The sequence below is a fragment of the Merops nubicus genome, unplaced genomic scaffold, assembly GCF_000691845.1.
Source record: "Merops nubicus isolate BGI_N331 unplaced genomic scaffold, ASM69184v1 scaffold5262, whole genome shotgun sequence".
NCBI classification, from domain to species: domain Eukaryota; kingdom Metazoa; phylum Chordata; class Aves; order Coraciiformes; family Meropidae; genus Merops; species Merops nubicus.
In genome coordinates this window covers 1-23,100 of record NW_008594148.1, presented here as the reverse complement: position 1 = coordinate 23,100, position 23,100 = coordinate 1, and the positions used below count along the sequence as shown (strand labels likewise).

The 23,100-nt window shown below is 50.2% G+C and overlaps 1 protein-coding gene across 1 annotated transcript; it reads left to right on the top strand.

Annotated features, from left to right (window-relative positions):
• The first annotated feature begins 6,316 nt into the window (after positions 1-6,316).
• On the top strand, positions 6,317-22,882 carry GRHL3 (grainyhead-like 3 (Drosophila)). The gene is made up of 15 exons (XM_008935645.1): positions 6,317-6,496; positions 7,180-7,241; positions 8,733-9,063; positions 9,347-9,426; positions 11,126-11,279; positions 12,035-12,146; positions 12,870-12,964; positions 14,600-14,758; positions 15,389-15,467; positions 15,871-16,004; positions 16,872-16,906; positions 17,556-17,644; positions 17,779-17,864; positions 18,939-19,003; positions 22,768-22,882. Exons 1-15 carry the CDS (start codon positions 6,329-6,331, stop codon positions 22,880-22,882), a joined length of 1,764 nt encoding a protein of 587 aa, XP_008933893.1. The 5' UTR covers positions 6,317-6,328.
• The last annotated feature ends 218 nt before the right edge of the window (positions 22,883-23,100 follow it).

Here is a 23,100-nt window from a genome sequence, read left to right as displayed (position 1 = left end):
CGCTGCCAAGTCTGTTAGCTGGCTGAACCTGCAGGCAATAGGAAGAGATCAGCACAACCCAACTTAAAATGGGGGGACTGAACTGCCCTGCTGGGTCTTGGCGCTTGGAGGGAGCCTGAAACTCAGCACAGAGCTCTGAAGTGGGAAACCTGCCGTGAGGTTAATACTCACCTCTGCTCTTCCAGCTGTCCTGAGTGCTTGCTGAGGTTCACACAGATATGTAACATCATTTGGTGTGTTACTGAAGGATCCTCTGATAGGATGTGGTGAGGGAAGTATAGAAACTTGGGTAAAACTGGGCTCTGACCTCGATCAGGGCCTCTGGGCCCTGCTACAGTACAAATAACTCATAATAATTGATTACTGGATTAAAACCAGATTACCTGAAGAGCAGTAAAAAAGAATCAAACCGTGTTGCAAAAGATTGCAGATCCCTTTATTTCTATCATTGTTTTTTTTTAATCCAAGCCTTGTAAAACTGTGACTTTTAAAAAATTTTATTTAAAAGCCACAGCTCCTGGAATCAGTGAATATATGAAAATTAAAAAATAAAATAACACATAGCTATGCTTTTCCATGTGGAAGCTGGGAGGAAAAAGCCATAAGCACTGAAAACAGAAAAGATAACTGAAAGCACCTAGGCTCTCAGAGACATGAGGCTTTTCTCAGCATGTGTAATCTTTTTCTCATGGTGTGTGGAGGACTGGGAGCTTCAGCACAGTGTGTGTGTTGTGTGTTGGTGGAGATGAAGGTGTATGTTTTATATACATGTGTATGTAAAGCATCCTTATCTGACTACAGTGAAAATAAGAAAGTGAGGAGAAGTTTAGACCCAGAGTGAGAAGTGCCAGGTGACAGCAGGTGCTCGGTCAGAGGCACTGGTGGGGGCCTGGGGTTTGTGTCCTCCCTTTGGAGGCAGATCACCCTGAAGCTCAGGACACCTCCAAGCCAAGGCAGCTGACATCACAAGCTGCTTCTGGAACAAATCAGCCCTAATTCCTGAACTGCACAGCAATTCCGTGCTGTAATTTGTTATGTTAGGCAGGGAAGGCACTAAAGCAGGAATCATTTGTGCAATGGGATTGTGTGGGTGGATACCTCAAGGATGATGTTATCAGGTAGAACACAATACCAGCTGGTGTCCCCCAAACGTGGCTCAGCACGGAATTGTCTCATGGAGCCCTTTGGGCTAGAAAGTCAGGAACCAGTCCAATGCTGGCAGGGTTTGTAGTAGAGGTTCAGGTCTGGTTCTGTTCTCCCATCTTCACTGAGCAGCCTGGGACAAGTCATCCTAGTATCAATCCCCATGCCTCAGTTTCTTCTCCTTTGACAATAAATAGCTCCAAAAGCAGCGAGTTTAAGGTGGTGTAAAAATGGAAGAAGAACACTGAGCTCAGACCTTGGGTCTGTGGGTCCCAAAGAGCTGTAAGGAACCCAAGAGGGCCAAGAGAGAGGCTGGTTCCCTGCCTAGGCCCCAGGAAATGCCTACCCCTGGAAGGGTTGTCAGGCTCCACGATGCTTTGGATTCAGCCTGCAAACCATTCCAAGTGGCTTCAGCTCCACAGGAGAGCTGGGGTGGGGATTCAATGAGCTGGGCAGGGCTCTGCCTCCCCGAGTGTCAGCACAACATGGGCCTCCTGCTTCCAGGAGAAAGAGGCAGGGGCTTGTGCCCTGTCCTTGTGGGTGAAACAGAGCTGAGGGCTGGCTAGAAAACATTGAGCTGTTGTGCTGAGTTACCACACGGCACTGCCCCGAGGCTGATCCTGCCGAAATGCCCCTCAGAAATCCAGGCACAGAGGCCACATTGTTATCCAGCTGCCAGAGAAAATATTTCAGTCCTGTAGGCAGAGCAGGTCAGGGTCTGTGGGATTAGAGGTCTCCTCTGACACTCTGCATGGACTCCGTGTTGCACTTGGCACCCAGGCAATGTTTCTGTTATTACTCTGTGTGTTTGTTACCTTTCTTTTTGTGTTGGTTTTTTTTTTTTCCTGGTTCTAAATCTGGATTTTTGCCTGACTGTGTGAGTGGGCTGTGGCAGTGTGCTCACTGATGGCTGTACTGTCACATTATCTTCAGAGGTGCTTATTAATCCAACTTGCAAAGACAGGGTGAAGTCAGAATTTAGCTGAGAAGTTTGGCTCTAGCAAGGAGGCTGCTCTGTGGGATGTGGGTCTTCCTTGGCAAGGGGAGCTGGTTTACAGGCTAAGGTCTCTGCTCTTCATTGGCCCTGCTCTCTCCTCTGTACTGCTGATCCTTCCCCGTGTTTCTGGTAGGAGGCTCTTGGGGACCATCTGGGTTATTCCAGGAGGGAGGTGAGTTCAATGCACAAAGCCAGAGCAAATGAAAGCCCCTGCTTGAACTGCCTGGGGTGTCCTCAGGTCCTTCAGGCTGGGGTCTCTATTCTATGCTGCTGGTTGCCATGGATTCTCTGCTCCTTTGACAATGGGATGTTTCTCTGTAGCCATCAGCATCTGGCATGGCTAATATTTAGGTTGGAGGCTTAATCAGTTATAGGGGAGAGAACAAAGACAAGCAACACAAAGCTTAAAGGCCAGCAACACCACCCACTGAAACCCAACAAAAGGCCAAAGGAATACAAACCTTTCTTTCCTGCTTGGCTGATCTCCCCACCTAGACCCTTTGGGCACATTCTCCTGTCTCAGCATAGCCCCGAGTGTTTCTTCACCATCAGGAGGCCACTGTTATGGCAGACTCAGATAAATAGGGGAAATAGGGGTGGGATGGAGCAGGGGAAAGGGGCTGGTAGCACCTTGTGTCAAATCCTAGACTGTTTGGAAACAAATAGACTGCTCCCTTCCCCAGATGGTGCTTTGCTCCACAAGAAGGGAGGCTGCTGGCACCACGTGTTTGTGCTTCTCTAACCCACCCTTGCTCTGAGCCACCGAGGTGATGGCCTGGCAGGAGAAGCTGCTTTGGCCACCAGAGAGCAGTTTGCAGGGGCTGAACATGGCACAGCCACGTGGAAGGGGCATCCCAGGGGGTGAGGAAAGCGAAGTTCACACGTCGCTGGAACTGGATTTGGGTCTCTCTGGGATCTCTGCTTCACCAGGATTGTTAATGTGGAGTTGGGAGGAGGCAGCAGAAGCAAACTGCCACCATGGTGTGGACTGAAATGCACCTGATGTCAAAAAGGTGCCTTTAAACACGTCATTGCATCCGCTTAGCTCCTCAGATCGGCCTCTTTCCTCAGATATTGGCTAGCCCTGTTGAGCCTCTGGCACAGGGTGAGGGCAGAGCTGACCTCTCTGGAGGAGTAGTGGGATGGAGTCTGCAACACCTCTCGCCTGCAGAGCTGTCCCAGCTGGAGTGTCCTCTGAGGCAGTTCAGGTGGCTCCACTCAGACACGTTCCAGTGACTGCAGGTCACACGAACTCTGGAGGAGACAGAAGATGGAATAAAGGTGCAGTCCGCACCAGGCCACCTCTCTCCAAGCCCTCAGCTGGGTGAATTGGCACAAGCTCACGGGGACCAGAGCAGTTCCCAGTGCACGGGAGGAGCTGCTGTGCTGCTGTGCTGGCACCCCACTGACTTTCAAGGACTTTGCAGCTTCTAAGCACTTCAGGGTCCTGACTGAAGCTGGAGCAGCCTAAAATGCTGCTGTCCCAAGCTGCCAATGCCTCCTTTCTGTTGGAGTTTGCTGCTCTGCAAGAGGAGTACCAGAAGGCAACGTGTGCCCACGTCTTGGCTTTCTCAAGTCTGGGGCACGGTGTATGACTTCAGGAAGGCGTCTTTGCTTTAGTGTGTCAGGCTGAGGGCAGGGCAAGTTCTCCATTGTGCCATCTCTGCTGCAGGGACAGTTTCTCCTAGCAGAGGCGTGGGGCAGGCAGTGAGGAGGTGGTGATGTCTGCAGGCAGCAGAGCCAGAGCTGCCCAGCAAAGCCAGGAGCCACACAGGAAAGGGAGAAGCAGGCTCCAGGAACACCTTTCAGGCTTGTATTCCTCGTGGACTGGACACAGCTACAAGTGGTTGAGATCTCAAGCTCCTCCCTCCAGCCTCCCTCTGCCTCCAAAGCTCAGACCAAGTGATAAACTGCTAAAACATCAGCCTGGCTGCACAGGGTGGTTGTGCTGCACCAGCATGGCAAGGCAGGAGGCAGAACGGAGTCACACAAGGAGGGCTTCAGCTGAGGGCTTGGATGAAGGAGAAAAAAACCTCCAAACCATTTTACCTTCTGCTTTTTTAAGCTCCTGAACACTTTGTTGCTACACCTTGCCACGGTGTGTTTATCTCCCTTGGTTACAAGCAACAGGAGCCCAGTCTCACCCTGAGAGCCAGCTCTGTAGCTGCCTAGTCTCCCTTGAGGAGGTGGGTTGAGGAGGGGTGAGGGTTCCTGCCCGGGCAGGACTGAACAGCCCATTGCCAAGGCACAGCCAGTGCACTCTGAGTCACCGCTGAGACGAGGGAGGGAGGGAGGGAAGGGGCTGCCTGGGAAAATCTAAAGACAGGGAGACTGCACCAAGCTCTCACCCTGCCAGGTCTCCAGCAGGGAACACAGGCAGGAACCAGCGTGGCTGGGCTGGGTGATGCTCCTGGAGCTCTGGCTGAGCAGAGTGGCAGCCCTCTAACGGTCTCTCCCCGGGCAGCACAGACGGGACCATGAAGGTGCCTTCCCCTGCTGCCCTTGGGGCCATCAAGGTCCCTTCCCCTGCTGTCCCTGTCACCTTTTTATTCAAGACTGTGTTGCTTGCACCCAGAGTCCCTCCACATCTGAGCTGGCCAGGCAAGAAGCTGGGAACAGCTCTGCTAGTGGCCTGGGGCACCCAGTTGCCACCAGTTTCTCTGCTCACTTGATGGACCAGCATCCTTCACCCCATCCAGGGTCCTCCACATCCTTCTGGTTTCCAGCCCAGGAGCATCTGCTGAGGACCTGGGTTTTCACCCTGGCAGCGTGGGCAGCTCACACCAAAGGGGCTGGCAGTGGCTGTTGTGGTTAGCAATGATTGGGAGTTTCAGAGATGCCAGATTCCTTTCAAGAGGAATTATTGTTCTCGGAATGATTCACTTAAAAGTCTAGCCCAGGATGTATTATAAACACACAGAGAGTAGCTTAATGGAAGCAACAAATTCCCTATAACAATGCCATATAAAATGTAGCATTTGTAACCTAAACTCCTGTAGATTTTATTTTGCCTTTCTATAAAAAAAAATCAACAATTGGAAAATTTCTGCTCTTGGCAGCTTTGGAGATTTAAAGAAATCTTCTTATAATTTTTATTTAAACTTCTGCTCATAAAACCCATTCTGCCCTTCCTGGACATTTCCATTTTGATGAAAAAAAAAAAAAAGAAGTCATTTTTGTCCATGGCCTTGACTTGTTTTTTATGGTGAATGGGATGAGCTGTTGTGGTGACACTGTGCACACGTGGCTGAAGGACGTGACAGGAGTGTGGCCACTGATTCATCCTCTCCTCTGAGCGGGGTGAACCTGCAGCGTGGAGCACCCAGGGAATGTTTGGAGGTGCTCCTGTGCTGCCTGCTAGTAGGATTTGCTGGAGGAAAAGGAAAGATGACCAATGTTTGGGTAATTAAGTGTCTGACAGTTTATTAACATAAGATGGAGAGACCTGGAGAAAGTGCCAGAAGAGAGGACAGGCAGGGCATTATTTTGGTATGTTGCTTCTCAGCTCACGTAGTCCCATGAGCCTCACCTTTGTCAGGAATTTTTTAGGGGAAGGGAGGGTGTTGTGATCTGCCTGTCTACTTCCCTCTAAGTAAAATCATATAGTAATGGTGGAAACAAACACAGTTAGATTGGAACTAAAATTAAACCCCATGAACTACAGCAAAGAAAAATGATAGGCTTAGTTTCATCTGGGTAGGTCAGGTTCTCTGGGCACTGAGTGACCATTTATATTTGTGGGCTGCACTGGCCTTTAGCTCCAAATACAAGGAAAATATTTGCAAAGTTTTCTCATCACCTTGCATTCAAGTGACTGACCAGCCTCCCACCTTGCTGGTGCCTGCCCTGGCCAGTGGCATGTGCCTGCTGAGGAAGGAGCAGTTGCAGACAGTGTTGTGATGTTTTGCATCCCTGGGGCAGGAGGAGGGAAGCTGAGGTACCTCTGCCTTTGCATGGCCCCACCAGAGAGTCTCTGGCCTAATTTTGCACATAGCTACAGGCAGAAGAGTCGGTAATCCCAGAGACTGTGGGAGTTAAGGAGCAGGAAAGCATCCCTGCTCCATTCCAGCAGTGCCTTTGGGAAGCCCTTCATGTGTTCAGCTGGGTGGCGTGGAAATTGCTGTGGAAAATTAGTATCCTTCATTCCCTGATTTCTCTGTCTGGCTCAGTTTTAGATCTGTGCGTCTGATGAAGAATGACACCATGAACTTCCAGAAATTCCCCTACACCAATGAAGATGAAGCCTGGAAAACCTACCTGGAGAACCCCTTGACAGCAGCCACCAAAGCTATGATGAGGGTGAATGGAGATGATGACAGCGTGGCTGCCCTCAGCCTCCTCTATGACTACTACATGGTAGGTTCCCACTGGGGCTGGGTGTTTTGGGGGAGTTTGTCCCAGAGCAGAGGTATGAAGGTCAAATAGGTGCTCAGCCACCTTAGGAGGGTGGGCACCCATCCACTGAGCTCTCCATGTTGTTTGTGCAGTGATCCTTGTAACTCTCCCAGGCACTGGGTGCCACTGTCACCCCCCAATGCACAGACTGTAAACTGAGGCACAAAACAGCACTGTAGTGTAGAGGGAACCCAGGACAGGGTGGAAAACTGAAACTGGGTGTCTTGAGTCTCAGGCTGGTGGGTTTTTTACCCAGCAGCTTTCATACAAGAAGCAGCAGTGCATTGAGGGGTGAGCTGTGTGCCCTGCAGACTCTGGCATCTTTATTTCTCCAGTGCTGCTGTAGGATGGAGCTTCAAGAAATGTGGATGTGATTTGGCCTTAATTGAAACCAACAGGACTCATGTTCCCATCCACTTGGGTGCTTTGGAAAGTCCTTCCCAGGACAAGATGATGTTGCTTGCCTGAGGTTACCTTAGGAATCCATGGCAGAATCCCAGCCAGAGAGCCCAGGTCTCCTGTGTCCTCACCCAGTGTTTGTTATTCAGAGGCTTCATTTGCTCCACAGACAGGGCTGATCTTCCCTCTGTTTTCCATGAATAAAATCTGACAATAAACCAACTCTGTGTTCTACCTTGTTCCAGGTCCCAAAGGAGAAGAGGATTCTTCCATCTGGTATGATGGGACGCAACGATCTAGGAAAGAGGTTAGCTTCATTTTTCACTCTCTCTAGCTGTCTCATTCTCCTGCAGCTGCTTGCATGCATGATGGGTCTCTTAGCTTGCATAAAATAGACATCAAAGCACAGTGTTATTACCAACAACAGTGGAGGTTATTAACCCTGAGACATATATTAAAATTCTTCAGGCCAGATCCCAAGCAGGTATAAATGGAGCTACACCCATTTACACAACTGAGGATCTCTGGAGCTGGGTTCAGGAGCTGCACTGATGTGCAGCAGCTGAAGAATTTGTCTTTATTTCCTACTTTGTGATAATTGGAAAGGGAAAAGAGATTAAGCTTTGGCAGCAAGAAGGGAATGACCAAATCCTCTAACATTCCCTAGGCTGATAATGGTTTCTCTTTCACTGACTTCCAGTCTCTCAGGATTCTCTTCCAGTGACTCCCATTTTTCCTTTGAGGTTTTCAGATAATTAACTGTTACATTAATGGCTCATTTGACACTGTGAGTTCAGTTCCCTTCCTGAGTGCTGTGTACTTTGGCCACCTTTTCTGGTTGTCTGTTTTCAACTACTTGACAGACTAAGCCTCTGGAGTGATACTCCACTCCTTCACAAGCAAGCTGAGTTCAGCTGGTTTCTCCTCACTGCATTCTAGACAGTGGTATTTTTTATTATTATTATTAACAACAGAAATTTCAGCATATCCCTGATGGTGAAGCTCTCAAAGCAGAGCAGGTGGGAGCTACTCATTCAGCTTTACCTCCCTTGGGGGTAGCTCCTGCTGCTGGTGGGGTAGCTCATGGGGTGCTGCACAAAGGGACCATTTCTGTGTGTGAGAGGAGTGCAGTGTTGGACGTGTCTTTATCACTTGATAGTTCTGTTCTTTCTGCTCTGAACTCTGGGCCATACACCTCACTTCCAGTACTGCAGCCCTGTCAGTTTTCCACTGATCTCGTGTTCTCTGGGAGTCTTGCTTCCTAAGCTCCTGGAGTTTGTGAATCTGCACAAGTATCAGCCTTCCTTTAAAAAAAAACAAACCAAACAAACAAAAAAACCCTGAAAAGACAGTTTTAACAAATCAATTTTCAGTGTCAATGAGCCTTAAAAAGACTAAGATGGAAGGACCACATAACAGTTATCTTTCTTACTGTCCCTGCTGCTCTGAGTGTTTGACAGCCTAACTAACAAAATAATGGATGTAGGCTCTGGCTCTGCAGCCCCAAACCATGTCTAAACCATATTCTCTGATTCCTTGTGATCATCCTTTATCTGCTGAGCACCTCTGGCTCATGCTGAGTGCACTGAGAGGTATGTGGGTGGGTGGAGATCACCCCCGGGCCTGTCACATCTCCCGTATTAAGCAGGAGATGTACCCAGGTGCCTCCAGGTCACCCAGCAGCCAGACTGTGCAGTTTGCTCCCCAGCAGCACATCAAGGCACTTGCTTCTTGCTGGGACGACTTGCTGGGGTTGTCCACTCTGCCCTGGTCTGAGACAGGACCCTTTCTCCACCAGGCACTGCCACGGGATGGAGTACGACCCAGAGATCGCATCCTTTGATGGCTCAGCCCATCTCATGAAGCTCTTGTCTGAAAATGTGACCCAAGAATATTGTGAGCCACAGAAGAAGAACAGCTTAAGTCTTGAAGGCATCCCTACTCCTCACAAGCCAGCCATGCTTCCACCAGGCACTAGCAAGCTGGATGCCACCCCAGACAACTACATGGTCCCTCCAGGGGATGTGTATGACAACAGCTCTTTGAACTCCCTCTTCGAGACCATCCCCGTAGCCCCACCCCAGCAGAGGTGGCAGCCAGACAGCACTTTCAAAGAGGATCCCCAGGAGGTCAGAGCTGTCAGTGGGTTGCATGCTGGCACTGCAGCCCAGTGGGCACTGCATGAGGCTGTCTCTAGTTTGGGGTTTGCTCATGCTGGAGTCAGTGGGAGCTTTGCTTTTGCATTAGAAGCTTGATGCCATTCCCATTGGATTGTTGGGGTTTTTTACCTTGAGTTTGGAAGGCTTTGGAATGAGGGCCCCTGTTTTATCTGTGGTAATGTCTGGGAGGAGGTGGATGGACAAAGGAATGAAAGATTCTACTTTTGACTGTTTTGCTTCTGCTTGTCTACAGTCCCTACTCTTCAGTGATATCCTCAAACCCCAGCCAGAGCCACCTTGCCCCGAGAGTTACGCTACGGATGGTGTTAAGAGGTAACTGCCACTCCCTGGCCTCTGGGTTTCCAGGGCACTTGGCTCTGTCCCTCTCTTGGCATCCCTTTCCTTGCTCCAATACCAGTCTTGACAATGGCCACTGCAAACTTAGGGATCTCATGCTTCTGAAGAGACAGGTTGTGCCCCACTGGTGGTTTAGGAGCATGTTGTTGTTTCATGACTTTTTAGACACAAAGCAGTGATGAACTTTAGTGTTAGTAGTATGAGGCAGGGATGAGGGTTTGAAATGCTTTGCTGAAAAGGAGTCAAACCCAATAGTAAATTCAAGTTATTAGACTGTTATTATTGTGCTAGTTCATGTTTTTAGCTTGAGAGGCTGTGGTTCAGACATGACTCTGGTGGCCATCTTCCCACAAGCCACCTGCAGTGAGGTAAATGACAGAGAAAAGGAGGAGAATCATTCAGTTGAGGAGGGTGCAGCCTCTTCCTGATCTTAAGTTCAGATTCTCACTTTGGCTTTAGCACTGTTAGTCAACCTTGATTTGAGAAGCTGCCACTGCCTCTCATTCCTAAAACATGAGAGAGATTTCTTCCTCTTTTCCACTCCTCTCTCAGGCAGAGCTTTCCTGCTCTAGATACCGCATCAAACCCCCGAGTAGGTAACATTATTCCACCTCCCACTTTTTATTTGCCTCCTGAGTCACCTGACTGTGACTCAGCTGTCAGACGTGGGGATTTTCACACAGGCAGCAGCTCGTGTTGGTGAGAGAGAGGTTTCTGTTTGCTGTTTATTTGTGCACTGAAGTTCTCGGGCTCTCCTGGCTCTAGATGAGAGGAGCTGCCAAGCCTATCTTCAGAGATGGCATCTCAGGGGAGGTGGAGCAGGAACAAGAGATGAGTTGGTGACTAAACAGGAATACAGTGATCTGCAACTCCAGGGCACTTGAAGGGTCTGTGTGAAGGCTTGTGTACAGGTGGTGGCTTGCACAGATTCCTCACAGAAGGAAATAGCTGGAGCTGGAGCCTCATGGTTTGAATGCTCATAGGTGCTGCTGAATGCCCAAGATGCTCAGGGCTTCTTGAAAATCAGGCTTTTCTTTTAAATTTCCTTGTCAACAGAGACACCTGCCTCTGTGTAACACTACAGATCTTTTCTGTAAGACTGAAGTTTGCTGCCCACCAGACTGAGTGTTCAACAAGCTGGGCTTCCAAGTCCTTTTTTAAGCTCCTAGATCAACAAGCAGATGTCAGTGTCCTGCAGGTTCTCCCTTTTCTACAGGGCCCATTAGGACACAGTCTTCCCAGGTCAGCCATTTATGGGTGTGAATTTGGAGACAGGAATCTGAGTTTAGGATGTTGTAAAACTCTGATCACAGGTACCTATTTCAGTGTGTTTTGGTTTAGGCTTTTGATTGTGCAATGGTTCTGTAGCCATCCACAGAAAAATACTGGTTACAATAATGTACAGGAGTATTTTAAAGGCAAAACCAGAGGGTAGAATGAGGCTGTCAGGGAACTGCTGCTCCCCAGGGTGTTGGGGAGGATCAGTATGTGCTGTGCTGGGAGGTGCTCAGTGGTGCAGGGGTGTGTGAGGTGGGGAACTGGGCTGAGAGTCCTGTGTGTGCAGTGTCTGTAACCTGTAGCCTGCAGGGGTGGAGCCTTGCATGTTTCTTGTTTTGCTTTTGGAGTGAAACAGCAGCATGTGCTTATTCATCATTCTCTCTTTGTTCCATAAAAGTGACTTTGAATACACTCTGGGGTCACCCAAAGCCATTCACATCAAATCTGGGGACTCTCCCATGGCCTACCTCAACAAAGGACAGTTCTACCCCATCACGCTGCGGACAGCTGGAGACAGCAAATGTTTACACTTGTCCTCAAATAAAGTGAAGGTAAGAAACAAGCTGACAATTTTGCTGACACATGCTGGAATCAGACATCCAGCAATTGTACTGGCCTGGGAACAGAGCTGAACATGAAGAGGAATGACTTTGTGGCTCATGTTGGCTTAAAGCGATGAGTGGGATGGATTCACTCACAGCAAGCTAATCCTCTGCTGCACAGCAGCAGCCTCCACGTTACCTGCCAGTTGAAACCTTTCACAGTAAGGTCAGGGATGCACAAGAGGCCTCTTGAGCTGGTGGCTGGCTAGCAGCCCTGGTGGGAAGACTTCTGAGCTAGAGAGAGGTTCCCCATCTTGCTCCTGTGATGTGTGGCCAGGAGCCACCCCTGAGACCAAACTGAGCTTGAATTCCCAGCAAAGAAACCTGGGCCTCCAATCCTGAGTGATATTTAGGAGCTAGACCTTGGGCATCTCAGGATTTACAGGATTCCTGACACTAAGAACATCTAAAAAAAACTATTTAGGTTGTCCTGGCCTATTACTTGCTGCAGCAATGCTAACATTCCCCCAGCCCAGGATCCTTGTGTCCCTTGGAGTCAGTGGAGACTCATGGGCAGTGCAGTTCAGGGGCACACAGGGCAGCTTGGTTTGGCTCCTGGCCCTGTGCTCAATTCCCTTCCCTTGCATGCCTCAGTTTCCCCAGCTACAAAACACTGACACTAAGCTGCTCTTGGCCAAGGGCAATAGGCACCAGGCTGTAGCCTGCTGCGTGGTGTGATGTGGGATATCCTTGCTGTGTTCCAGAGTGTTGTGATGATTGTGTTTGACAACGAGAAGATCCCAACAGAGCAGCTGAAGTTCTGGAAGCACTGGCACTCCCGCCAGCCCACGGCCAAGCAGAGAGTCATCGACGTTGGTACGAGCAGGGCTGTCTGGTGGGGTGGCTGGGGGGGGTTGGTACCTTCTAGCACCATTTTACTGCATTTCCAGTACACAGTAACACGTCTGAAGCTCCACAATCCAGCCTTGGGGGAAGCAGGGAGGAGCAGGACCTTCTGCTGCCTTCACATCCTTTCTGGCTAAGCAGCTCTTGGGGGTTTAAGGTGGTTGCCAAGTGCAGGGACATGTGCTGGGATATCAGAGGAGAGCCTCAGTCAGAGAGACAGAAACCACTGAACACTTTTGAGTCTTACAGATGTGACCCGTGGCCTCTTGGAGTGTAGGGATCTGAGCCAGAAAAGCCTTTGGCACTGCTTGTCCTTCCCCACTCCACCACACAGGCTTCACAGTGTGTCATGCTTGGCCAGGCAAAGGTTTGTCCCATCCAGCTGAGCACCTGCTGAGCACCTTGCAGCTCAGAGCAAGGCATGCAGTTTGAATTTAGGGGCAGTCTACTCGGGGTGTGTAACATCACTGCTCAAACAGCAGCCACCAGCCTGTACCTTCGAGTCATTCTTGGCCTGCCCTTTACCCAGACACACCAAGGTTTATCCAGAGGCATCAAGGATGGCCTCTGTTATAGTACAAGGCTCCTTTTAGCCTTGGAGTCAGTGAGAGTCAGGCTTTGGGGGGTGGAAAGCCTGGGGAATGGAGCCTATTCTGCAGCCAGAGCATAAACTGTTTCTCCCCTGCATTTCAGCTGACTGTAAGGAAAACTTCAACACGGTGCAGAACATTGAGGAGCTGGCCTACAACGCCCTCTCCTTCGTCTGGAACGTCCACGAAGAGGCAAAGGTACAAACTGCTTGTGGAAGGCACGTGGGCAGCCTTGGTCCACAGCAAAACCCCCTCTTCCTTTCCCAGGGCTCAGGCAGCTCCCCGGCTGAAAGCCAGAGAGTTTTAAATCCAAACAATGCCATTCCAGTGGCCCCAGGGACTGTTTGTCTGCCGGGACAGTGGGGAAGGACACCCTGCTCCTCTGTGTGTTTAAGCATTGCCATTAGCTAATAAACACTCTGGCTACACCTCAGACTGGCTCAGAAATGTTTTTTTAGTGCTGATGGATAAGTCTGAAGAAAGCCCTTTGCAGCAGGCAGCCTAGAGCAGGGCTCTGCTCAGATGTAGGTGAAGACTATTTAAAGAAACCACAGCTTAGGGAACAAAGACCCTCCTTTCAAGGCAGCATTTTGATGCAGAAATGACCGACCACCCTTCCGTGGCTTGTGTGATGTTGAAGGGTGCCAGACAGGTCACAAGATCCCTTTTGACCTTAAAATCTCTAAAGCTTCCATCAGCATCTTTCCAGCTCTGCTGCCTCTTCTGCATCTCTTCAGAGTCTCTAGTTAACACTTTGTATCTAATGTGAATTAAAAGGAGCATGTAAAAACAGATGAAGTAACTAAGGAGAAAAGAAAAGCATAAATATCCCATCTCTCTGAAGGTGGTAGCTTGGGAAAACTCTGCTTTAGTTTGGGATCACAATAAGCCCTTCTTTTAGCCCAAAGGCAACCTTGGTCTTTTACAACCCAAGAGGTTAACAAATGTCTTCAAGGCAAAGTTGTCAGAAATGGAAATATGTCAGGTATGTGGCAAGCCCTGGGGGCACCTCAGCAAAACCGGGTTTAACTCTTAGCAGAAACTCTGTACCCAGGCTGGCCTGGGGCAGGTAAAGGTGAGACTTCAGAGAGCTGGGAGCCCAGACAGGAGGGGGCAGGTATTTGGGTCGTCTCAGCACCTGTTACTTCTCTTCTTGCAATTAAACTTCACACCACAGTTAAGTGGTTTTCTTTTCTATATATAGGTGCTGACTAGATCTGACGTTAGGTTTCAGGGCTGAACTCCTCAGCCAGAGCCCTGCTGAGGGAGCTGTGGGAGCTTCTCCAGCTGCAAATCTGTCCTCAGAATCCAAAGGAAATTTCAAGGTCACACAAATGAGTTGGTAATTTAGAGATACAATTAGGGTTCTATCTGCATTCAGCTTTTCTTCAGAAGTTCCCACTGGAGGTAACTCCATCCTAGGGACAAAGACCAATGTGTGATGAATATTTACTGAACTAGCAGCAGTGATTTGTAATTCCTGAAGCTGTAGCCTAGCCCTCCTCCCTCCCTCCAGGGCAGTGCTGTCTGAGGGTCCCTTGTTCAAATGAAAGATCAGAAATAGCAGCATCAGCTTCCCCGGGCAGACTTGTATCTAGATGTCTGAGGCTTGCCTGAGCCCCTGGGAGAGGGTGGTGTTAATGAAGAGAGGGAGAGCTGCAACAGCTTTGGGGAGAGCCTGTGGGAAGCCCCCAGCCCCAGGCTTGGCTGGCTCTGGGGAGGTTGGAAGGGTGCCTCTGGAGCTGGTTTTGTTCCTCCCCACTGCTCTGGGTGCTGGGGGAGGACAAAGCTTTGGGCACTGAGGCACTGTACCCACCCCTGTTCTGTCTGCAGGTGTTTATTGGGGTGAACTGCCTGAGCACTGACTTCTCCTCCCAGAAAGGAGTGAAGGGTGTCCCCCTCAACCTCCAGATAGACACCTACGACTGTGGCAACGGGAGCAGCCAGCTGGTGCACCGCGCCGTCTGCCAGATCAAGATATTCTGTGATAAGGTAGAACATGGCTTTCCACCAGCTTCCCCCAGAGGAACCTCCAATTCTCCACTGGCTCCAGGAGAAAAATAAAAAAACAGAAAGATTGAAGAATCTAGAACAGCCTGGAGGTCAGGGCTGAGGAACAGAGGTGGTTAACCCCCCCGAGCCGAGTGAGACAAGGCAGCAGGGGTGTCCCTCCACTCCTCAGGCCTTTGCAGAACAGAGTCCTCAGAAAGTTTTCACCATATCAGACCTATGTGGGATTGTGCCTCATAATAATCTCATCATAATCTCCATTCTTGACAAGTTTTTAAATAGCAGAAGAGATAAGAATCTCCTTAGATGTTCTTCCCCAGCTTCTGGAATCTTCTCATGGACAAATCCCTCACAGCTAGTTTTGTCTGCATTATCATTTCTGAAAGCAGATTTTGGTTTTGTTTTTTTAATTTAGAAGTATCAGAAAGTTCTGGATGGCCTGTAGAAGGTCTCTGACATGAGACCTCTGACACTTGTGACAATCTGACACTGTTTTTATATAAAAGCTGCCTCTACCTTAATGTGCTTACCTCCCAGAGGTGGCCAGTAAACCCTCTCTTGCCAATGTTAGACCTGTCAATGTCCTAATTTTTTGCCTTATCTTCCTCCCAGGGAGCAGAGAGGAAGATGAGGGATGATGAAAGGAAACAGTTCCGAAGGAAGGGGAAGTGCCTGGACTCCAACAACAATGGTCAGTGCCAGTGACTGTTCCCTGAGCCAGAGCATGCTGAAATCCATGTGGGCTTCTCCGTTAGCTCCCACAGGATCTGGCCCGGGGTATTTCCAAGATGATGAAATCAGCACCCTTCAGGAACAGCTTGTCAGTCAGGCCCTTGCCCAGGCTCCCACCAAGGCTCTCAAAGGCTCTTATTAATGCTAATGAACCTTGCTGAATTGTCTTGGGGTCTCAGCAGGGAGCCTTCCCTGGGTGGGGGGCAGCACTGGGCAAGCTCTGAAGACCTGGCTCTGCAGGGTCCTGTCTTTTTTCTGATACTTCTCTTGGGAGACTTTGGGCAGCCACTTTCCCCTCTCTACGTGTAGTTGCCTCTTAAACTGCCACCTGAACTGAGATGAACTGGACTTTCCATCTGTAGGTCTGAAAGGCTGTTTGCTCTCTGGCTTCAGAGGGAATGAACTCACGTTCCTGAGGCCGGAGACTGACCTGGAAACCCAGCCAGTCCTCTTCATCCCCAACGTCCACTTCTCAGCCCTGCAGAGGTGTGGCACGGTGAGTCTCTCTGAAAAACAACCAGCCTGTTGCCCTCCTCTGTCACCCCCACCACTTCCAGACTGATCACTCCCCCTGACGTGACTATGTACAAAAAATAACTAAACCAAACCACAGTTCTCCTGTGGAAATGGGGTGACCTTGAAGGCAGAGCTGTCAGGAGTGGCCTAGGTAGTCATGCAATAGTGATGGGCATGATAACCTGGAAAGTTCCTTCCAGCCAGATATTCCTGTGGTTTCCAGGTATCATCTGCAGCTTCCACACAGGTCTGGAGAGGCAGCAAAACTCCAACAGAAAGTAAACTACAGAAAAATGTGACCATGTCAGCCCCTGTATGTGGGGGACATCTCTCACTTGTCCTCTGCCCTTCTCTATCCCCTTGAGCCTGAGGACACTGAAGCCCAAGCTCCTTCAGAACTCATCAGTATTCCCTGTAGAAACAACTGTCTCTGTCAAAAAGGGAGGAGCAGCCACTCGTGACAACACTGCAGCATCCTCCTGCAGAGGCTGCTGGGCTGATGCATCAGCATCAAAACCAGGGCCTGGGAGAGTCTGGTTTACAACCAGAGAACTTGGTCCTTGATCAGAAGCAAGTGATGAGATTTGACCTGGGTTTAAGTCTAGCTAGATATGTGTTCAGGTCTCTTCTAAGCAGAGGAGGAGAGTCTAGTTAGGTGCTTTATATCAGGTTTCATTTAATCTTAGAAACACATACAGATGTTTGGTTTTAATTGTGTAGGAAGAATGATGGAGTGGGAGGAGGGACATCATGTTTGCAGTGTGCCCACATTGCCTTCCCCCCAGCCTCACTGGCACACAATGACACTGTGCAAACTAAGTGATCAATGTTTCCTTTCCATTTCAAGGTGCTCCCTCCTGCTGTTCCCAACTCTGCAAACAGGTAAGGATGCAGCAGTGTGTGTTTCCCATCTGCCAGCTCCTCTGTTAATAACACAAAAGAACACAGCAGAGTGTCTCCCTGAGGCCCTCAATGTCAAAATATGTGTTAAACTTGGGCCCAGAATGGACTCAAGGGAGCAGAAATGCAGATGTGTTTCTGTCCCCCACTCCAACTTGAGTCCAGTCCATGACTGTCCTGCTGTTCTTATTGAGACAGTGTTTGGAAGGGGGGAAAAAAAGTTCACAGAACTACCACTGAAGGATTCAAGCCATCAGAGGCAGAGACTGCTGTAAAATAAACTGAAGTAGAAACCACACTTGAAATGTGTGTAGAATGGGAAGGAGCAGTATGTAGCCCAGGCTTGATCCACTGTCTAGTGATAACAATAGAGGAACAAAGCCCTGGAGGTGCAGAAGGCTTTTGATGATGATGTGATACCAAACCCACTGCCTGCACTCCCTGATGTCCCTGCAGGTGGACAGCTGGGGCCCTGGCAGACACTCTGCTGCCACCATTTATAAAACCCATGCTTAATTGCTGGATGTTTGTTGGGGTAATTGGTTGTTCTCTCAAAAGTTCAGGTGCTGGAATTGTTTTGTTTGCTGCTGTTGTTCTGGGCTCTTGAGAGTGTTGTGTTTCTTTGGCTTAGGCTGCCCTTGAAACGGAGCGGGGCCTCCTTCACAGATGAGTTTGACCCAATACCTCCAAAGCAAACCAAGGAAGAAGATCCTCAGAGAGGTAACCCCTGGGAGGGGAACTCTTCTTGAATGTAGTGTCTCATTTGGCTCAAGTAACCCTGGATTTTGTGTTACATGAGGATCACTCCTCTCTCTGAGAACATGCTGTTCAGTGCTGTGCTTTCTCTCTTCCAGTCTTGTTGTACGTCCGGAGGGAGTCAGAGGAGGTGTTTGATGCTCTCATGTTGAAGACACCAGATCTCCAGGGCCTCAGAACAGCTGTAAGTGTTCCCAAAGAACAGTGGCACACAAACAAACTGCACATTGGCACTTGGTATGTAGAAAGCTGGATCTCAGGCTGCTTCTATCTCAAGTCTGCTTTTTCTTGAGAATGGAAATGGTGAGTAGCTGGTGAATTCTGCCTTCAGCTCCTGGCATGGGCTGTGTGTTGTTAGTGCTGCAGTGGGGAAGGAGAACACACCTTATGGCAAGATGCTGTGTTCAGATCACAATATAAATCTCCTCCTGGGACAGCACATTCATATTTTCCATTGTAAAACACCTTTTCCATTCTCAAGGCTGTAGGTGTGCCATCTGGAGCCAGGTCTGGCCTCCTGCTGGAATCCCCTGTGCTGTGTTTGAGGAGCACACAGACATATTTCTGAGATGATTATCAGCAGCATCTCTGATAATCCACCTCTCTTTGGAGGTTGCTGGGAAGGAAACAAACAATAAACCTCCCAGATTTGGGATGGCTTTATGGCTGCACTTTAAACTGGAGGCTTTACAAACTTTTAAAAATAAGGAGTTTGCAAAATGTCAGCACAGAGGATTCTTTGCCATCTTCTCCCTCCCCCATCCCACACAGGGAGTCAAAAACCTCTACAGAAAATGCTTGTGAAAAAGCTACAGGACTCCTGCCATCCTAAGACCATCAGTGACTTGCCTAGGAGAGGTCTGGAGGAAAGCTTTGCAGATCAGCCAAAACCTGAACAAAAGCTGCAGCCAGAAGCATCCTCCCACAGCACACACAGAGAAACACTTTGGGTAGTTTCTCTCACCTTTGGAGGCATCAGCAAAGGCAAAGCTCAGAGCTCACTGTGCCCAGCAGGTTGAGGCCTCAGGCTCCAAACAGGCCAGGGAATGAGAGAAAGAGAATGAAGATTATTCCCCAAGGTTCCTGGGCTGGCAGGTCAGATTGTCCTCCTCAGATCATTGCTTCAGCCCTTTTTTTCTGGAGGAAAAGGGAAGGGAATCCTTTGCTGCTGGACACCCCTGGCTCAGAGTTATCTTTGATTTTTATCACAGGAATTTCATTTTACAAGTACAAAGAATTGCCATGTTTTCTCTCACAGATTTCAGAAAAATACGGGCTTCCTGAAGAAAGCATTTATAAAGTCTACAAAAAATGCAAAAGAGGGTAAGCTAATCTCTCATCTGCTTTTCTGCTGTGCCTCTAAAACCCTTTTCTCCCTGGGACCCTGTCATAGGCTGAAGTAACGTTTTAACAAGATAATAAAAAGTAAAGCCATGTGAGCCTGTGCTATTTGGAGCATATAAAACTCGGATCTTTCTGGGCTTTAAAGATTTGGGATAATGCTTGTTTGTATTATGTTTGTTTGGAGTGTAAAGTCTCCCAAGGAAAGGAAGTTGGATGAAGGAGAAATTGTTTGGGGAGTTTAATGGGTGATCCTTTGTGTCTCAGTCTGAAAGCCTCAGGTTATGGAGAATTTATCTTACTGCCATCAGAGAGGTATAAATGTTTGCTTCTCCAGACCAAGTTACATGTCCCTGGCTCACAAAGAGACTGTACCAGGTAAATAAGAGTATGGGGAGCCCAGGGGGAGAAAAGGGGAGACCTGAAAGTTGGGTGTCTGTTCCCAGCTTTCCCATCTCATCCCCAGACCAGGGAGGCCAACAGGAAACACCTTTGGGAGGTGATGGATCAGACCCTTCTGGGTGTCTCTCTGCAGCCCCAGCAGAGAAATGTTTAGAACTCTTGCTACCCATCTCTGGCAAGGAGTTCTCCCTTCAGCTGATGGAAAGGAGCTAAACTCCCCAGCTTATTTTCATAAAGCTACATCCAGAGCCCTTCTTGCAGAGAAAGCAAGATATAATCAGGCTTTGCAGCAGCAGTGACTGCCTGGGAGATGAACTCATTGTTGTTGCTGGCCCTGGTCCAGAGTTGGGGCATGGGGAGAGCCAGGCAGAGGAGCATGGCTGCTGCCAGGCCCCACGTTGTGCAGCCCTGCTGCTCTCACCAGCACGGCCCCCAGGAGCTCCTCTGCCTCAAAACCAAGGAGCAGAGTCCTTGGGAGCTGAGGGTTGGTCCAGAGCTCACTGCTGCATTTGCTTTCTGGTGACAGTGGGAGGAGAATGTCCTGAAGCTCCTTGGATGGGACTGACAACTCATGTGGTGTCACCATAGCGTGGTCCCTGGGACTTGGCCTGTTTGCTTCAGGGGGAGCAGAGCTCAAGCAAGGCTGGAGGCAGCTGCAGGTGGGAGGGGGAGAAGCTGTGGTGTTCCTGTGCTGTGATGTGGGGTCACTGGACTGGGAAAACGTTACAGCCCCCTCACCTCTGAACCCACAACTGGGCAACCTTTCCCCTTTTAGGAGGGTTTTTAGATGTGGTCCTAATTTCAGGATGGTGGACGGGCCATAGGGAGATATCTGAGTTGATCAGGAGGCTCCTCCACCTCTTCCCAAACTCAGGGCCCTCAGTGCTGTCAGATGCTGCTCATCTGCTAGCCCCAGAAATGGAAATTATCTCCCCAAAAGAAAAGAGCAACACTGGCAGCCTCAAAAGAGGGGTTGTCCCACAGCCCTCCAGTCAGAGTGCCTCAGCTCTGAGCTCAAAGAACAACTGCCCAGGACAGGGGTGGGCAGTTTATTATGACAGCTTCAGGACTGAGCCAGGGCTCAGGTGTGTCAGCTGTGGTGGTGGCTTGTGATGTGGCCACCACGGGTCATCAGGCTGTCATCAGACAACAGCTCCTCTGAGGTAACTCCAGCTTGGGCTGGAGCTCTCTGAACCAGCTGAGTGTGAGCATCTGCATGGCAAGAGAGATCCCAGCACTGATGGGTTTGCAGGTGGACCAGGAAATGGCCCAGCTCAGGGGAGAGGCCACCTCTACTTTGTTTTGCTTTGGGTTTGTTCATTACTTGATCTGATAAGCAGTGAATGTTGTTTAATAATGACTGGGAGGGAAACCAGGCAGATGTCCTTTCCATCTCTTCCCCAAAATGGAGGAGCAAAGAGGTATCTAATGAAAAAGCAACACCTGGAAATCAAATTTAAAAGAAAGATAAAATTGGAACAGCTAGTTTACTGAAAGCTGGGCATGACTGATGCTGTAAGGTTACTGGTGAGGCGTGGGGGACACAAAATTTTTTCCAGTCTTCTAGATGGCAGGGTCAGACCTTGTTTCCTGCCCCCCCAATTTAATTTTCCTTTGAATCATTTTATCCCATTGCTCCACCCTAAACAATCCTCTTGTGGTGATTACAGTGTGAGGGTCAGTCCTTCACCTGGTGCAAGCTGGTGAAGCTCAGAGGTACCACCTGGATTTACAGTAGGTGAGGACCTCCTATCAGCCATGGGCTCCCTAGCGTGATGAGCTCATTCAGCTGAACTTAGTCTCAGGGTGACTCAAGAACAACAATAAGTAATTTCATATCTTGGTGAGGTTTGGTCTAGAAAAACAATACAGGGCTCAGATCCCCAATCAGCACTCCCTCAAATCTTTTGTGGTTGAGAAATCAGATGGAAGCAGGGCAGCAGGAGGCACGGGTGGCTGCAGCTCCCCACACCACGACAGCCAGAGGTACCTGGAGCAGCTCTGTTGCCAGGCTCAGTGGCACAGCCCACCCTTGGGTGTCTCTGGTGGCACCAGCTGGAGGCCAGACTGGGATCCAGGGGTCAGGGGCCCCTCGTGCCCAGGCAGCCCCAGTGCCCGGGGTGGGACGCAGCCGCGGCGGCTGGTTCTGACCGAGCAGGGAGAGTCCTGGGCAGTGCCAGCCCCTGTGCCTCAGCCTCCCCCGGGCTGGGGGCTGCTGGAAGCTGGCAGCAGGAGGTGCTGAGCTCCCACCTCCACCTCCATGCAGGCTGTGCAGAGCCTGCCAGGAGCTGAGGGGCCGGAGCTGGGCACTGGAGTGGCCTCTGAGGAGATCCTGGGGACACGACTCTGCTGGGGCTCGGGGAGCTCTGCCAAGTGAGGGGTGCTCAGCCCCTTCTGTGCCACCTTCGAGTCTCAGCTGCTGGAGCACTGCCAGTCACTGCTCTTGCTCCAGCCCTGCCCCTGGGGATGTGCCTCCTGCAAAGAGAGATCATTTCTTCCCTTTGGTTCCTCCCAGGGGTGACAAATTGCCCCTCTGATTTCTGGGGAGGTGCAGAGCCCGCCGCAGCACCGAGGGGCTCTTGCTGGGCACAGAGCCACAACCTCGGGGTTCAGTCAGCTCCCTTCTCCCCAGGCCTCCACGCTGGTGATCCCAGGCCCTGCCCTTGAGCACAGGCAGGAATTTGCCACCGGTGGCCACGTTGGCAAGCTGTGTGTGTGCCTGTCTGTGTGTGTTCCTCCTGGGCCGCGCTTGGGGCACAGCTGCATGGGAGGCTGTTCTGGAGAGGAGAAGGGCCCGTTCCCAACCACTTCATCCACTCCAGAGCAGTCCCAGCTTGCTCGGGGTGTAACGTGCCCCCGAGAGAGCCGGGTGAGGAGTGAGGCTGAGCAGCTCTGCTCTGAGCTCACCCCGCCGTGCTCGGGGGGATCTGCCCGCGCTGGGCCCGGGCACGTCCGGGGCAGGATTGCGAAAAGCTCACCAGGAGCTTCCTCCACCTTGTGTCGTGGCTTTAACGAGTTCATCGGGGCTGTAATCGGGGCTGAGACCCTCTAATTGGCACGGTGGGTGCTGCAGTGCCTTCTTGTGCCTGCCCAGGGCCCTGACCACCCGGCCTGGTGAGGAGGTGACGGCACGCTGACCAGTAACGGGCCTGAAAAGGCCATTTTAAAATGGGAGTTCTGTGTGGAGACCTTGTGGAGAGGCCCCCCCTGTGCCACGAGGCTTTGCCGTGACGTTATTCCCAGCTCATGACTGGGAATCCCAGGTGTGCAGTAACATCCAGCTAAGCTGCTCCACAAACCTTTTGATGTGCTGCCTCTGACTCAGCCGTTGTCCCTCTCCTTAGGATCCTGGTCAACATGGACAACAACATCATCCAGCACTACAGCAACCACATGGCCTTCCTCCTGGACATGGTGGAAGCAGAGGACAAGTTCCAGATCATCCTCAAGGAGCTATAAAGAGCCACGGGCAGCACTTCCTGGGACTTCTCTCCAAGCTGGCAAGTTTGACCCAGCAGAACTCAGCCCAGTGCCTCAACTTGTTGCCTTTACTTGAACCCACTGCCCCCGGGGAGGGCCCCGGCCGGGCCGGAGACTGCTGGGGAGATCTGTCACTGATGTGAACGTGGAACTCCTCTCTGCTATTATTATTATTTTATATTTTATTTTATTTTATT

Coding starts and splice junctions, on each gene's coding strand:
- GRHL3 (XM_008935645.1), top strand. CDS start 6,329: ATGAAGAATGACACCATGAACTTCCAGAAATTCCCCTACACCAATGAA. Junction 7,242..8,732: donor CGCAACGATCTAGGAAAGAG/GTTAGCTTCATT, acceptor TTTCTCCACCAG/GCACTGCCACGGGATGGAGT. Junction 9,427..11,125: donor GCTACGGATGGTGTTAAGAG/GTAACTGCCACT, acceptor GTTCCATAAAAG/TGACTTTGAATACACTCTGG.